The sequence below is a fragment of the Heterodontus francisci genome, chromosome 10 (assembly GCF_036365525.1).
Source record: "Heterodontus francisci isolate sHetFra1 chromosome 10, sHetFra1.hap1, whole genome shotgun sequence".
Taxonomy (NCBI): Eukaryota; Metazoa; Chordata; class Chondrichthyes; order Heterodontiformes; family Heterodontidae; genus Heterodontus; species Heterodontus francisci.
In genome coordinates this window covers 84,034,055-84,048,042 of record NC_090380.1, presented here as the reverse complement: position 1 = coordinate 84,048,042, position 13,988 = coordinate 84,034,055, and the positions used below count along the sequence as shown (strand labels likewise).

Below are 13,988 nucleotides of genomic sequence, written 5' to 3'. Positions count from 1 at the left end.
AACTAAATTCTGATGTGTATGTGTGGAAATTTGTGTGCATTGTTCAGTGTAGCTGATTGGGATGTCTAAATGGCATTGGGGGTAATTTTGACTTTAATAAAAACGGAAAGTACTAGAAATGCTCAGCAGATCTAGCAGCAACTGTGGAGAGAGAAACAGAGTTAACGTTTCAGGTCTGTGACCTTTCATCAGAACCGGCAAAAGTTAAAAATGTAATAGGCTTTGAGCAAGTGAAACGGGGTGGGGGGTGGAAGAAGAACAAAAGGGAAGGAGTGTGTGGAGGGAAGGAGAGATTAAATGACAGAAATGTCATGGAATAAAAGGCAAAGGTGTGCTAATAGCTGTCGTAAAAGACAAAGCATGAGACCAGAGAGAGTGTTAATGACAGAATAATGAACAGCTCTCTCCAAAGGCAAAAAAAAGAAAAACAAGTTTAAGACAAGCACATGGTTAAAAATTAAACAAAATAAATTAAAAATAAATAAATAAAATTTAAAAAGCAAGTCATGCTCTGAAATTGTTTAACGTAATGTTGAGTCCAGAAGGCTGTAGAGTGAATAATCAGAAAATGAGGTGTTGTTCCCTGAGCTTATGTTGAGCTTCATTGGAACACTGTAGCAGGCCAAGGACAGAAATGTGGGTGTGAGAGGAGGGTGGTGAATTAAAATGGCAAGCAACGAGAGCTCAGGGTCACGCTTGCGGACTGAGCAGAGGCATGGTTGATAGTGTAATGCGGGTGATATTAATTCAGCTGTCTGTTATACATTTCTCCCGCTTTTCATTTCCTAGGGTGGGAGTCTGGAGTGACCCCAGAGGAGCACATAAAAATTATTTAATGCTTACCTCTGGCGAGCCTCTCCGTTCCACCACCTTAGGAACTGTCTGCAGCCTGTAAAGTGCATGCTCTGACCTAAAATGACAATTGAAGCACAAAAGAGGTCTTAATTACATCATAGGACCTTTATCTCCATCATAAAGAGTAGACTCCATACAAAATGCAGCTAGCCACATGCTGATGGTGTTGACAGGATGGTAAGTTTGCCAACTCCATTTTGAGGCTGTTTCTGCCCAATTAATGCCATGTGAAGTCCATTAAAATCAACGCCCTAGACATTATTGAGGAATTAACTGAATTGCTTGCTGTCGGGAGGATAGAAAATTCACAGGGCAATTTAAAAGTAGGCAAAGAGAAAAGAAAGGCATAACCTACTCTTGGTGTAAATTCTCATAAGCTTGCTTCATATTAGTTATAATTTATCTTCTACCACACAGGTTCAATGTCCTTCTTGATCGCTGCTATACTTCAACCTCACCTTTTCACTTAAATTCTTCCCAAACTTATGATCTCTTCATTGGGTGAGTATTCCAAAGTTAAAAGATTATAATACTTTTCAGTCCAATTTAACTTCTTTTGATCAGTTGGCTCATATGTATTTCCATCCATTCCCCATTGTGACCTTCATATTTCATGAAACTCTAAGGATGGACAATTAGACATAGAAAACAGATCGCACCTGAAAAATGGCTTTGCTGTATGTCCTTCTCAGGCCATTTGATCTGAGGGGACAAAGTGTAAGGGCCAACAACAGCTTCTATAGATTCTCCTGCATTCATAAAAGTAGGATGGAAGACCCAGGAACTACCTTCCAAGTTATTTACATCTGCTGTAAATAACATCTGTTGTAGGTGCCTCAAGAAATCCCCAGAAATCCTGGGGTGATGTAAAAGGGATGAAAATCTGGTTTCATGGGTCTTTGCCCCTATTATCTCCCCCTAACAGCTAGGAACTGAGCATTCTGCAGGCACAAACAGGAGAAGCATCAGGGGTAATCTTTCCAATGTCCCACTTAATGGCTTCTCACTCTCCAACCCATCCAAAATTTAGCTGTCTGTATCCTGTGCAATACTAAGTACCATTTACCCATTATCCCTATCCTCACTGGCTTACATTGTCTCCCTGTCCCACACACACTGAATTTAAAATCTTCATCCTTTTTTAAAAAATCCCTCCACTACCACATTTCAATCTTTTTCTGTAACGTTTTCCAGCATTTATGGATTCGAAATTCGTCTCAGGTGGTGGCGCACATTGGGTGGTATCAGATTAGCCACCCATTATAAGCAACACCTAATATTCAGTTCCATTGCCGTCAGACAAGTTTCTAGCCTTATATCTCTTCTCACATCCTTCAATCTTACAACTATGGTTTTATGTCATCTGGCCCTCCCTTTGCCCATTATTGGTGGCAGAGCCTTCAGTCACCTTAACCCTACTGTCTGCGATTCCCACACTAAACCTCTTCACTTCTTTCTCCACATTTAAAGACCTTCTCAAAACCTAGCTTTCATCCAAGCTTTTGGGCACCTCTGCTAACTTTCCCACAATTACAATGTCCATTTTATTTATTTTCTCTCCCTTATTTGTAAAGTTCTTTAGGATATTTTCTACATTAAATACACTATATTTTGTTATAAAGACTGTAAGAAATAGAAACAGGAAGAGGCAACACGGCCCCTCGACCCTGCTCCACCATTCAATACGAACATGGCTGATTTTCTTCCTCAACTCCACTTTCCCGAACTAGCCCCATATCTCTACATTCTCTTGGGACCCAAAAACCTATCGATCTCAGTCTTAAATTTACTCGACAACTGAGCATCCACAACCCTCTGAGTGAAGAAATTTTCTCTCATCCCAGTCCAAAATTCTGTCCCTTCAACCTGAGACTATTACCTCAATCTAAACTCTCCAGCCAGGGGAAACAGCCTCTCAGCATCGACCCTTTCAAGCCCTCTAAGAATTTTATATGTTTCAATCAAAAACATTCTTCTAAACTCCAGGGGCCCATTCTACTTAATCTCTCTTCATAGGAAAAACTCTCTTATAGAGTCATAGAGCTATACAGCACAGAAACAGGCCCTTCGGCCTATCATGTTCATGCCGGCCATCAAGCACCTATCTATTCTAATCCCATTTTCCAACACTTGGCCCGTAGCCTTGTATGAAACGGAATTTCCAGCGCTCATCTAAATACTTCTTAAATGTTGTGAGGGTTCATGCCTCTACCACCCCTTCAGGCAGTGTGTTCCAGATTCCAATCACCCTCTGGGTGAAAAGATTTTTCCTCAAGTCCCTTTGTCAAGAGGAAGAAGAAGGCTTATGTTAGAATGAGACGTGAAGGCTCAGTTAGGGCGCTTGAGAGCTACAAGCTAGCCAGGAAGGATCTAAAGGGAGAGCTAAGAAGAGCAAGGAGAGGACACGAGAAGTCATTGGCGGATAGGATCAGAGAAAACCCTAAGGCTTTCTATAGGTATATCAGGAATAAAAGAATGACTAGAGTTAGATTAGGGCCAATCAAGGATTGTAGTGGGAAGTTGTGTGTGGAATCAGAGGAGATAGGGGAAGTGTTAAATGAATATTTTGCGTCAGTATTTACAGTAGAGAAAGAAAATGTTGTCGAGGAGAATACTGAGATTCAGGCTACTAGACTAGATGGGATTGAGGTTCACAAGGAGGAGGTGTTATCAATTTTGGAAAGTGTGAAAATAGATAAGTCCCCTGGGCCAGATGGGATTTATCCTAGGATTCTCTGGGAAGCTAGGGAGGAGATTGCAGAGCCTTTGTCCTTGATCTTTATGTCGTCATTGTCGACAGGAATAGTGCCGGAAGACTGGAGGATAGCAAATGTTGTCCCCTTGTTCAAGAAGGGGAGTAGAGACAGCCCTGGTAATTATAGACCTGTGAGCCTTACTTCGGTTGTGGGTAAAATGTTGGAAAAGGTTATAAGAGACAGGATTTATAATCATCTTGAAAAGAATAAGTTCATTAGAGATAGTCAGCACGGTTTTGTGACGGGTAGGTCGTGCCTCACAAACCTTATTGAGTTTTTCGAGAAGGTGACCAAACAGGTGGATGAGGGTAAAGCAGTGGATGTGGTGTATATGGATTTCAGTAAGGCGTTTGATAAGGTTCCCCACGGTAGGCTATTGCAGAAAATACGGAAGTATGGGGTTGAAGGTGATTTAGAGCTTTGGATCAGAAATTGGCTAGCTGAAAGAAGACAGAGGGTGGTGGTTGATGGCAAATGTTCATCCTGGAGTTTAGTTACTAGTGGTGTACCGCAAGGATCTGTTTTGGGGCCATTGCTGTTTGTCATTTTTATAAATGACCTGGAAGAGGGTGTAGAAGGGTGGGTTAGTAAATTTGCAGATGACACTAAGGTCGGTGGAGTTGTGGATAGTGCCGAAGGATGTTGTAGGGTACAGAGGGACATAGATAGGCTGCAGAGCTGGGCTGAGAGATGGCAAATGGAGTTTAATGCGGAAAAGTGTGAGGTGATTCACTTTGGAAGGAGTAACAGGAATGCAGAGTACTGGGCTAATGGGAAGATTCTTGGTAGTGTAGATGAACAGAGAGATCTTGGTGTCCAGGTGCATAAATCCCTGAAAGTTGCTACCCAGGTTAATAGGGCTGTTAAGAAGGCATATGGTGTGTTAGCTTTTATTAGTAGGGGGATCGAGTTTCGGAGCCACGAGGTCATGCTGCAGCTGTACAAAACTCTGGTGAGACCGCACCTGGAGTATTGCGTGCAGTTCTGGTCACCGCATTATAGGAAGGATGTGGAAGCTATGGAAAGGGTGCAGAGGAGATTTACTAGGATGTTGCCTGGTATGGAGGGAAGGTCTTACGAGGAAAGGCTGAGGGACTTGAGGTTGTTTTCGTTGGAGAGAAGGAGGAGGAGAGGTGACTTAATAGAGACATATAAGATAATCAGAGGGTTAGATAGGGTGGATAGTGAGCGTCTTTTTCCTCGGATGGTGATGGCAAACACGAGGGGACATAGCTTCAAGTTGAGGGGTGATAGATATAGGACAGATGTGAGAGGTAGTTTCTTTACTCAGAGAGTAGTAAGGGCGTGGAACGCCCTGCCTGCAGCAGTAGTAGATTCGCCAACTTTAAGGGCATTTAAGTGGTCATTGGATAGACATATGGATGAAAATGGAATAGTGTAGGTCAGATGGTTTCACAGGTCGGCGCAACATCGAGGGCCAAAGGGCCTGTACTGCGCTGTAATGTTCTAATTCTAATTCTAATTCTAAACCTCCTGCCCCTTACCTTAAATCTGTGCCCCCTGGTTATTGACACCACTGCCAGGGGGAAAAGTTTCTTCCTATCTACCCTATCTATGCCCCTCATAATTTTGTATACCTCAATCAGGTCCCCCCTCAGCCTTCTCTGCTCGAAGGAAAACAACTCTAGCCTATCCAGCCTCTCTTCATAGATGGAATGCTCCAGTTCAGGCAACATCCTGGTGAATCTCCTGTGCATCCTCTCCAGTGTAATCACATCCTTCCTATAGTGCGGCGACCAGAACTGTACACAGTACTCCAGCTCTGGCTGAACTAGCATTTTATACAGCTCCATCATTAGCTCCCCACTCTTATATTCTATGCCTCAGCTAATAAATATCCCATATGCCTTCATAACTACCTTATCTACCTGTGCTGCTGCCTTCAGTGATCTATGGACAAGTACACCAAGGTCCCTCTGACACTCTGTAATTCCTAGGGTCCTCACCACCCATTATATATTCCCTTACCTTGTTAGTCCTCCCAAAATGCATCTCCTCACATTTCTCAGGATTAACTTCCATTTGCCACTGCTCCGCCCATCTTACCAGCCCATCTATATCGTCCTGTAATCGAAGGCTTTCCTCCTCACTATCTACGACACCACCAATTTTCATGTCATCTTCGAACTTACTGACCATACCTTCTATATTCATGTCTAAATCATTAATGTACATTACAAACAGCAAAGGTCCCAGCACCGATCCCTGTTGTACACCAATGCTCACAGGCTTCCAATCGCAAAAACAACCCTCAACCATCACCCTCTGCCTCCTGTCACTAAGCCAATTTTGGATCCAATTTGCCAAATTGCCCTGGATCCCATGGGCTCTTACCTTCTTAACCAATCTCCCGTCCCGGACCATGTCCATGTAGACTACATCAACTGCTTTACCCTCATTTACACATCTCGTCACCTCCTCGTAAAATTCAATCTTATCCCAGGACTGAATCCAATGAAACTTCGTTGCACCCCCTCCAAGCCAAGTATATTGTTCCTTAGGTACAGAGACCAAAACTGTACACTGACTCCAGGTGCAGTCTTACCAAAGACTTCTAATTGCAGCAAACCTCTCTATTCTTGTACTCCAACCCCCTTGCAATAAATGCTGATGTATCATTTAAATTGTGCTAACATTTCAGTTGTGCTAAATGTTCCTTGCAATTTCTACCAGTTTTTATAATCTGGCATATCATGTCATTGTAAAGAGACTTTGGGCAGGATTTCCCTGCAGGCTTTGGGACCCCGAAGTCAGGACCAAATAGAGGTCCCGAGCCCACACTTTCTGGGAGCCAGACTGGAGAAACTATTTTCCCGGAGGCAGCCTCCTAATTGGCCGCCTCTGCGCTCACCAAGGATAATGGGCAGTTTCCTGAGTTTGAAGGGCCAATGGCCATTCAGCATGTAAAGATAGGCAGCACCACCATCAGAGGAATATGCTGCTGAAATATGTTGGGAAGCATGAGGGCACCTTTATTTCCAGTCACCAGCCACAAATGTGGGATACAAGAAGGGTCAAAAGGGTTCCGGTCATCAGACAGGAGGGGCAAGGCCCCCACAGTAACGGGCACTGCAGCACTTGCTGCTGTTTATTAGCGCAGTGTCTTCTCCAATGAATGGAGCCTCTGGCTCAAATTGCACCCCCCAACCTGGACCACTACAAGGAGGCCGCCTCCATGAAGTTGGCGATCTCGGTATGCAGTGGAGAGCTGCTCCGCTGCCGGTAAAAATGCCAGCGAGCCCTTTAAATTGCCCTTAATTGGAGCCTTAAATATGCGAATCGACTGGTCAGCTCCATGGTGCGGGCAGCCAATCCTTTTCCTAGCCCACTCTTGGGAAACTTCCCCGGTGGTGGGACTGCATCAGGGAGCCGTCCCAATGCTTCGTCCTGCTATTTTCCTGGACACACCCGCCTCCAAGCCCGCCACCACGGGATGGAAAAATTCAAACCTTTATGTAACTTAATTAACATTGAGAAGGAAAGGAATTGACAAGAGAATTTTTTTTATCTCTTGTATGAAGTTAGGAATGAGACAAGGTAATTCAGCCTATGTAGAGTTGCTGCTCCAAATATTTCCATCTCCTTCCTACCTTGACGCCAAGTACACAAAACAGTGGAGCATTATTTACCTAAAAAAAAGGCACCACTGATTCTTCTACCTTTCCTCAGGAGGGTTGTCTAATTTAAATCCTAATGAAGCAAAAAATCAATAAGTGGTCATTGTATGCACTGGCACCCATGTTTGTCTTCCAGTGGTGGGGTAGACACAAAATTCCCCCCACCCCCAAAATATTATTTTAGGGGGAAAGGGGAGAAACACAATGCTGTTATCTCTCCAAATTCCAACAATTGCAATCATAATAACCAAACTGTAGACCAGCTAAAACCAATATCTTGCATTATGTTGGAGAAAAAAATATTAATGGGCCATTAAATCACTTGGCATATGTCCAGGTTTACCTGAATGCTACCCCAAGCTCAGGGAATAGTTTCCAACAGCTACATTTTTGGGGGGGATTTCCTTCCAGCACTTTCTTTTGTTGTTCTTGGTTGCTGCTGGCATTTAAATCATCCATATAAAGTGTTGAGGATGAGAAATCCTTTGGGAGTCCTGATAACAGAGCACTGCATCATACATGAGGAAGTCATGAAAGGCCAACAAATGCAGTGGTAACAACATCCAAAACATTTTTCAACTACCATCCCTACACCAGAATCTGTGTTTATAGACCTATACAGGTCAGAAAAGATCTGCCTTTGGGACCTCGACTTCACAAGAGAAGCTTCTACAGAGCTGTACCATCTGCTGAACTGTAGCCTGCAAACATCTCATAGAAAGAAAATTATCACATGATGAAGTCTTCAAGTTATTACATTCTTCAATAAACCATGGGGCACAGCTGCCATGTCACCTGTATCAGCAAGTAACAAGCACTACATTTGCTGTGTAAAGGAACCATTAGTTTAATAAGGTACAGAGCTTGCACCATGTGGCAGGAATGCTCGAGTTCAACACATTGTAGATGTGACCCACATGACTATTAGAGTTCCTAATAACAACCTCATGTCCACATGAGCATGCACTTAACCAAGGTTCAGATGGTATCTGTTGTTAACATCCATTATTCAAGATGTGTATGATGACTTTCATTCTATCACAGCTCATGGTTTTGACATTTTTAGAAGGAGAGGAAACAGTGGGCTGATGGCTTTTAGGAAATCAGGCTCTGCAACCATAGCTGCTGACCTCACTGGGAAACACTCCAACAACAGAGAACTGCCTCAAGCTAGAAGCTTTGTTTTGCTGTCCGTCAGCCACCACCTCCACCTGCATGAAAGCTGTGCGAGGATGTTGCATAATGAAGAATGTGTGCAAAGACCAGTAGAATTGTGCAATGCTTGAATTGGTGCCTCCCACAAGATGTCAAATTCCCAACTTGGGTTTGTGTAAGGCTCCACAAGAAGTATGCGCAAAGCTTTCTCAGCTTCATAATTCTCTTGACAATGAAGCACACATTGTATGACAACTGAGAAACCTGCACAGAGAGTGGATTATAGTCAGTGACGCTCTATGCTGTAGTCAGACTCACTGTCTCATCTGTACAGACCATTATCCACTGGTAAAGAGTGTCTTAACAGGAGGACTAGTAGGCATGGATGCAGCATGTGGCGAGGAGCCAGAATGAAAGTTCTCAGTCGGAACCTATTTAGGGCCAAAGTGACTACAGCCCAGTCACATGGCTGTGCCACAACATCAAGCACCTATCTATTCTAATCCCATTTTCCAGCACTGGGCCCGTAGCCTTGTCTGCTATGGCGTTTCAAGTGCTCATCTAAATAATTCTTAAATGTTGTGTGGGTTCCTGCCTCTACCACCTCTTCAGGCAGTGCGTTCAAGATTCCAATCACCCTCTGAGTGAAAAAGGTTTTCCTCAAATCCCCTCTAAACCTCCTGCCCCTTACTTTAAATTTATGCCGCCAGTTATTGACCCCTCTGCTAAGGGAAAAAGTTTCTTCCTATCTAACCTATCAATGCCCCTCATAATTTTGTATACCTCAATCATGTGCCCCCTCAGCCTTCGCTGCTTTAAGGAAAACAACCCAAGCCTTTTCAGTCTCTTCATAGCTGAAATGCTCCAGCCCAGGCAACATCCTGGTGAATCTCCTCTGCCGCCTCTCCAGGGCAATCCTTCCTACAGTGTGGTGCCCAGAACTGTACACAGTACTCCAACAGTGGCCTAACTTGCATTTTATACAGCTCCATCATAACCTCCCTGCTCTTATATTCTATGCCTCGGCTAATAAAGGCAAGTATCCCATATGCTTTCCTAACTACCTTATCTACCTGTGCTGCTGCCTTCAGTGATCTATGGACAAGTACACCAATGTCCCTCTAACCCTCTGTACTTCCTAGGGTCCTACCATCCATTGTATATTCCCTTACCTTGTTAGTCCTCCCAAAATGCATGACCTCACACTTCTCAGGATTAAATTCCATTTGCCACTGCTCTGCCCATTTTACCAGCCCATCTATATCATCCTGTAATCGAAGGCTTTCCTCCTCACTATCTACGACACCACCAATTTTCATGTCATCTTCGAACTTACTGATCATACCTCCTATATTCACGTCTAAATCATTAATGTACACTACAAACAGCAAGGGTCCCAGCAGCAATCCCTGTGGTACACCACTGCTCACAGGCTTCCAATCGCAAAAACAACCCTCAACCATCACCCTCTGCTTCCTGCCACTAAGTCAATTTTGGATCCAATTTGCCAAATTGCCCTGGATCCCATGGGCTCTTACCTTCTTAACCAATCTCCCATGCCAGACCTTATCAAAAGCCTTACTGAAGTCCATGTAGACTACATCAACTGCTTTACACTCATCTACACATCTAGTCACCACCTTGAAAAATTCAATCAAGTTAGTTGAACACAATCTCCCCTTGACAAAGCCATGCTGCGATCCCTGATTAATCCCTGCCTATCCAAGTGGAGATTAATCCTGTCCCTTAGAATTTTTTCCAATAGTTTCCCTACCACTGATGTTAGACTGGCCTGTAATTACCTGGTTTATCCCAGCTACCCTTCTTGAATAATGGTACCACATTTGCTGTCCTCCAATCTTCTGGTACCTCTCCTGTGGCCAGAGAGGATTTGAAAATTTGTTTCAGAGCCCCTGCTATCTCCTCCCTTGCCTCACATAACAGCCTGGGATACATCTCATCTGGGCCTGGAGATTTATCCATTTTTAAGCCTGCTAAAATAGCTAATACTTCCTCCCTTTCAATGTTAATATGTTCAAGTATATAACAAACCCCCTCCCTGATCTCTGCACCTACATTGTCCTTCTCCATCGTGAACACAGATGAAAAGTAATCATTTAAAACATCACTTATGTCCTCCAGTTCCACACGCAGATTGCCACTTTGATCCCTAATGGGCCCTACTCTTTCCCTAGTTATCCTCTGGCCCTTAATATACTTATAAAATGCCTTGGGATTTTCCTTTATCTTGCCCACTCATGTTTTTTCATGTCCCCTCTTCGCTCTCCTAATTACTTTTTTAAGTACCCCCCTACACTTTCTATACTCCTCTGGTGCCTCTGCTGTTTTCAGCGCTCTGAATCTGCCATAAGCCTCCTTTTTTTACCTGATGAACTACCAGGTGATAGTCCTGCAAGACTGCTGTAGCCTCACTACTAAGCCCAGTTATTTGTTGGAAGCCGCATAGCTCAGGACAGCAATCTCACCAGGTCAAATTTTACACACATAACAGGAAGTGGTGGCAGGATCCATCTATCCTTCATCTGACGGAGACAGATTTCCCTGCCCCGGAGTTGCAGATTCATCCTGCCTCCCCTCCTATACCACCCACTGCTAATCTGAGCTAAGCAGATAAGGGAAACCTATTTCCTCACTCATGCATGGAAAGTCATACATGACCCTCACCTGTTACCAGCAAATTGATACCTTACTTGCAGCCAGATCCAAGGGACCTAGCTGACAGCATCGACTCTGTCAGCATCCTCCCTCTATGCAACTTCCACCTGTGCTTTTACTAGACAGAGTGCTTTAGCTTCAAATAGGCCACCTTCCTTTGGTCTACTTCTTGCTCAGGACCCAAAATTTTTAATATAGAAAGGATGCATGACTCCACTGTGCCATTGTGAACAACTAGTCCATATTTCTGCCACCACCATGCCTTCCCTCTGATAATGAGTTGCAGTTATTTAAAATATGCATTAAAATATGCAATTCTTTAAAATATCTAATTTTATACTCCTTAGCCAAGTTCCCTGGGTAAGCCCCTTTCATGTGTCAGTAAATTATTTAAATGAGGGGAGAAACTCCCATTATAAAATTCGGCATGATTTCCTTCTGAGTTGCCAGTACAGAAGGCACAGCTCAATATTATTTTTGCAGGACTCACAAAATCAGGGCTTTACTGTTGAAATTTTAGCTATAATCATTTAGTTGACTTTATAGATGCAATAGAGAAGAGCAGACCAACATAGTGTCTAATGGGAAGGATCAGTTTGCAAGATTCGACTTTGAGGCATTCCGCTTCACCAAGCATCGAAACCTGTCTATCTCTACCTTCTACCTACACTGCATAACACGACTTTGTGCACAAGCCGCTTGCAGTGACTTTAATGTAAGTACAAAAAGTATATTTTTTAATAGAAAAATGGGGTCTGAAGTTCCAGTGTTTCTGCCCTGCTGGGCGAAGTACGATGTCTTCCGCCAAAGAAGTGGGCCATGTCTCAATTGCATGGGCAAGATCATATGCAAATGACCTACATTTGTATGGAAAAGATTATTTTATATATATATCTGCAGCCTTGTAAGGTATTTGTAACTGAAGATTAAAGAATTAGAGATGTGGAACAAGGTGGTGTACTCTAGACCGATTAAGGTCAGCTGCTCTTTTCAACTTTTAGTTAGAGAAAACTTAATTTGTATCATTTTTTCTTATTTCTTCACCTTTAGCAATGCAACAGGAAAAAAAGAGAAGCACCATTCGTCGTCACTACTCCAGTACCGGATAAGTTGTCTGATCCTTCAGTAATTAGCTCCAATCCAATCAGGACCAAGAATGATAATGGTATTTATACTTTCATCCATTTTAAATTATTATACAGATAAAATAAAATGTAGAAGAATTAAACAACAAAATTTTCCACCACTATTCTAAAGGCAAGGGAATAAACAGGCAAATAATGAGGCCAATCCTCATTGCACTGTCTTCCTCAATTTTCTCTAATAGATGGAGCTAGTTTTAGTGGAATAATGAGTATACATTAATTCACTTGTTATGTTATGAATTTAGAATGAAATTTGCTCGCTTTCGCATAAATCTGGTGTGAAAATCAAAATATTGAGCGCCTCAACTTGACTTCACGATCTGAACTGAAACTCACCTATCATGGTTATCAATGATATTATCAGCTGTACTCAAGCTGATACAATGACTCAGAATCTGATCATAGCACAGTGTCATGGGAGGTCGATTTTGACTTTTTGGAAGACCATCTGTACTCATAATGTAGAGGCAGCCACAATATTGAAGCATTGGCCGTAACGTTGAGACAGCAAAGTGCAGTACGCCAAATTTCTGGCAATTTCTTCCTTTGTGCACCACACCCTCCATCACCCCACCCAATTCTACTTCAAAATCTTCTTGATTACTGCTTTCCAAGTCTACTATTGACTTTGTAGCCAAAATTCCTCCCACATCTCTTCACTCTGCCTCTGCACTGAGAAACTTCTCTGATTTCAACCTCGATCTGAATTTTCCCTGTCCACTTTCCTCTGATGTTTCTTCACTTCTGTCCTCTCTCCCAACATTTACATCCATCCCATAAGTAGCTCCCTAGATTTGATTATCTTCAGAAATCTTATAACCTATAAGATCGCTATCTTAGATAAAACTATCTCCAATCATGTCCTTCCTTCCCCTAATACCCACATTGTACTATCTACCATGCCCCTCTGCCCCTGGAGAAAACTGTCACCTAAGCCTTTTCCAACACTCTCAAACTCTCAAATCCCTCTTCTCTGGCTTTCCACACACCTCAATGCATAGGCTGCTCTCAAATTTTTTTTTATTCATTCATGGGATGTGAGCATTGCTGGAAGGCCTGCATTTGTGGCTCGTGCCTAATTGCCCTTGAGAAGGTGGTGGTTAGCAGCCTCCTTGAACCGCTGCAGTCCATGTGGTGTTGGCACATCAATAGTGCTGTTAGGAAGGGAGTTCTAGGTTTTTGACCCAGCAACAGCGAAGGGACAGCAATATTGCTCCAAGTCAGGATGATGTGTGACTTTGAGGGGAAGTTGTAGGTGATGGTGTTCCCACACGTCTGTTGCCCTTGTTCTTCTAGGTGCTAGAAGGTGCTGTTGAAGAAGCCTTGGCGAGTTGCTGCACTGCATCTTGTATATGGTACAATATAGTACACACTGCTGCCACTGTGTGCTTGTGGTGGAGGGAGTATCATAGTCATTGAGTCATTCATGGCACAGAAGGAGGCCATTCAGCACATCAGGTCCATGCTGGATGTCCACAGAGCTATTCAGTCAGTCCCACTCCTCAGCTCGATGCTCATAGCCCTGCAAGTCTACTTCTCTCAGGTAGCCATCCAAATTCCTCTTGAAGTCATTGATCATCTCTGCTTCCACCATTCCTGTGGGCAGCGAGTTCCAGGTCATTACCACCCGCTGTGTAAAAAAGAGGTTCTTCGTATTCCCCCTGCAGCTCTTGCCCAAAACTTACAATCTGTGTCCCTTAGTCCTTGTACCATTTGTTAATAGGAACAACTTTTCCTTGTCTAACTTATCTAAGCCTATCATA

The 13,988-nt window shown here is 43.2% G+C and overlaps 1 protein-coding gene across 1 annotated transcript in view; it reads left to right on the top strand.

Moving 5' to 3' along the window:
- si:ch211-103f14.3 (zona pellucida-like domain-containing protein 1) overlaps window positions 1–13,988 on the top strand; it is a 37,332-nt gene that overhangs the window by 17,911 nt on the left and 5,433 nt on the right. The window contains exons 6-8 of the mRNA XM_068039990.1: window positions 1,273–1,356; window positions 11,627–11,795; window positions 12,131–12,245. Coding sequence (XP_067896091.1) covers window positions 1,273–1,356; window positions 11,627–11,795; window positions 12,131–12,245 — 368 coding nt within the window. The remainder of the gene's footprint in view (window positions 1–1,272; window positions 1,357–11,626; window positions 11,796–12,130; window positions 12,246–13,988) is intronic.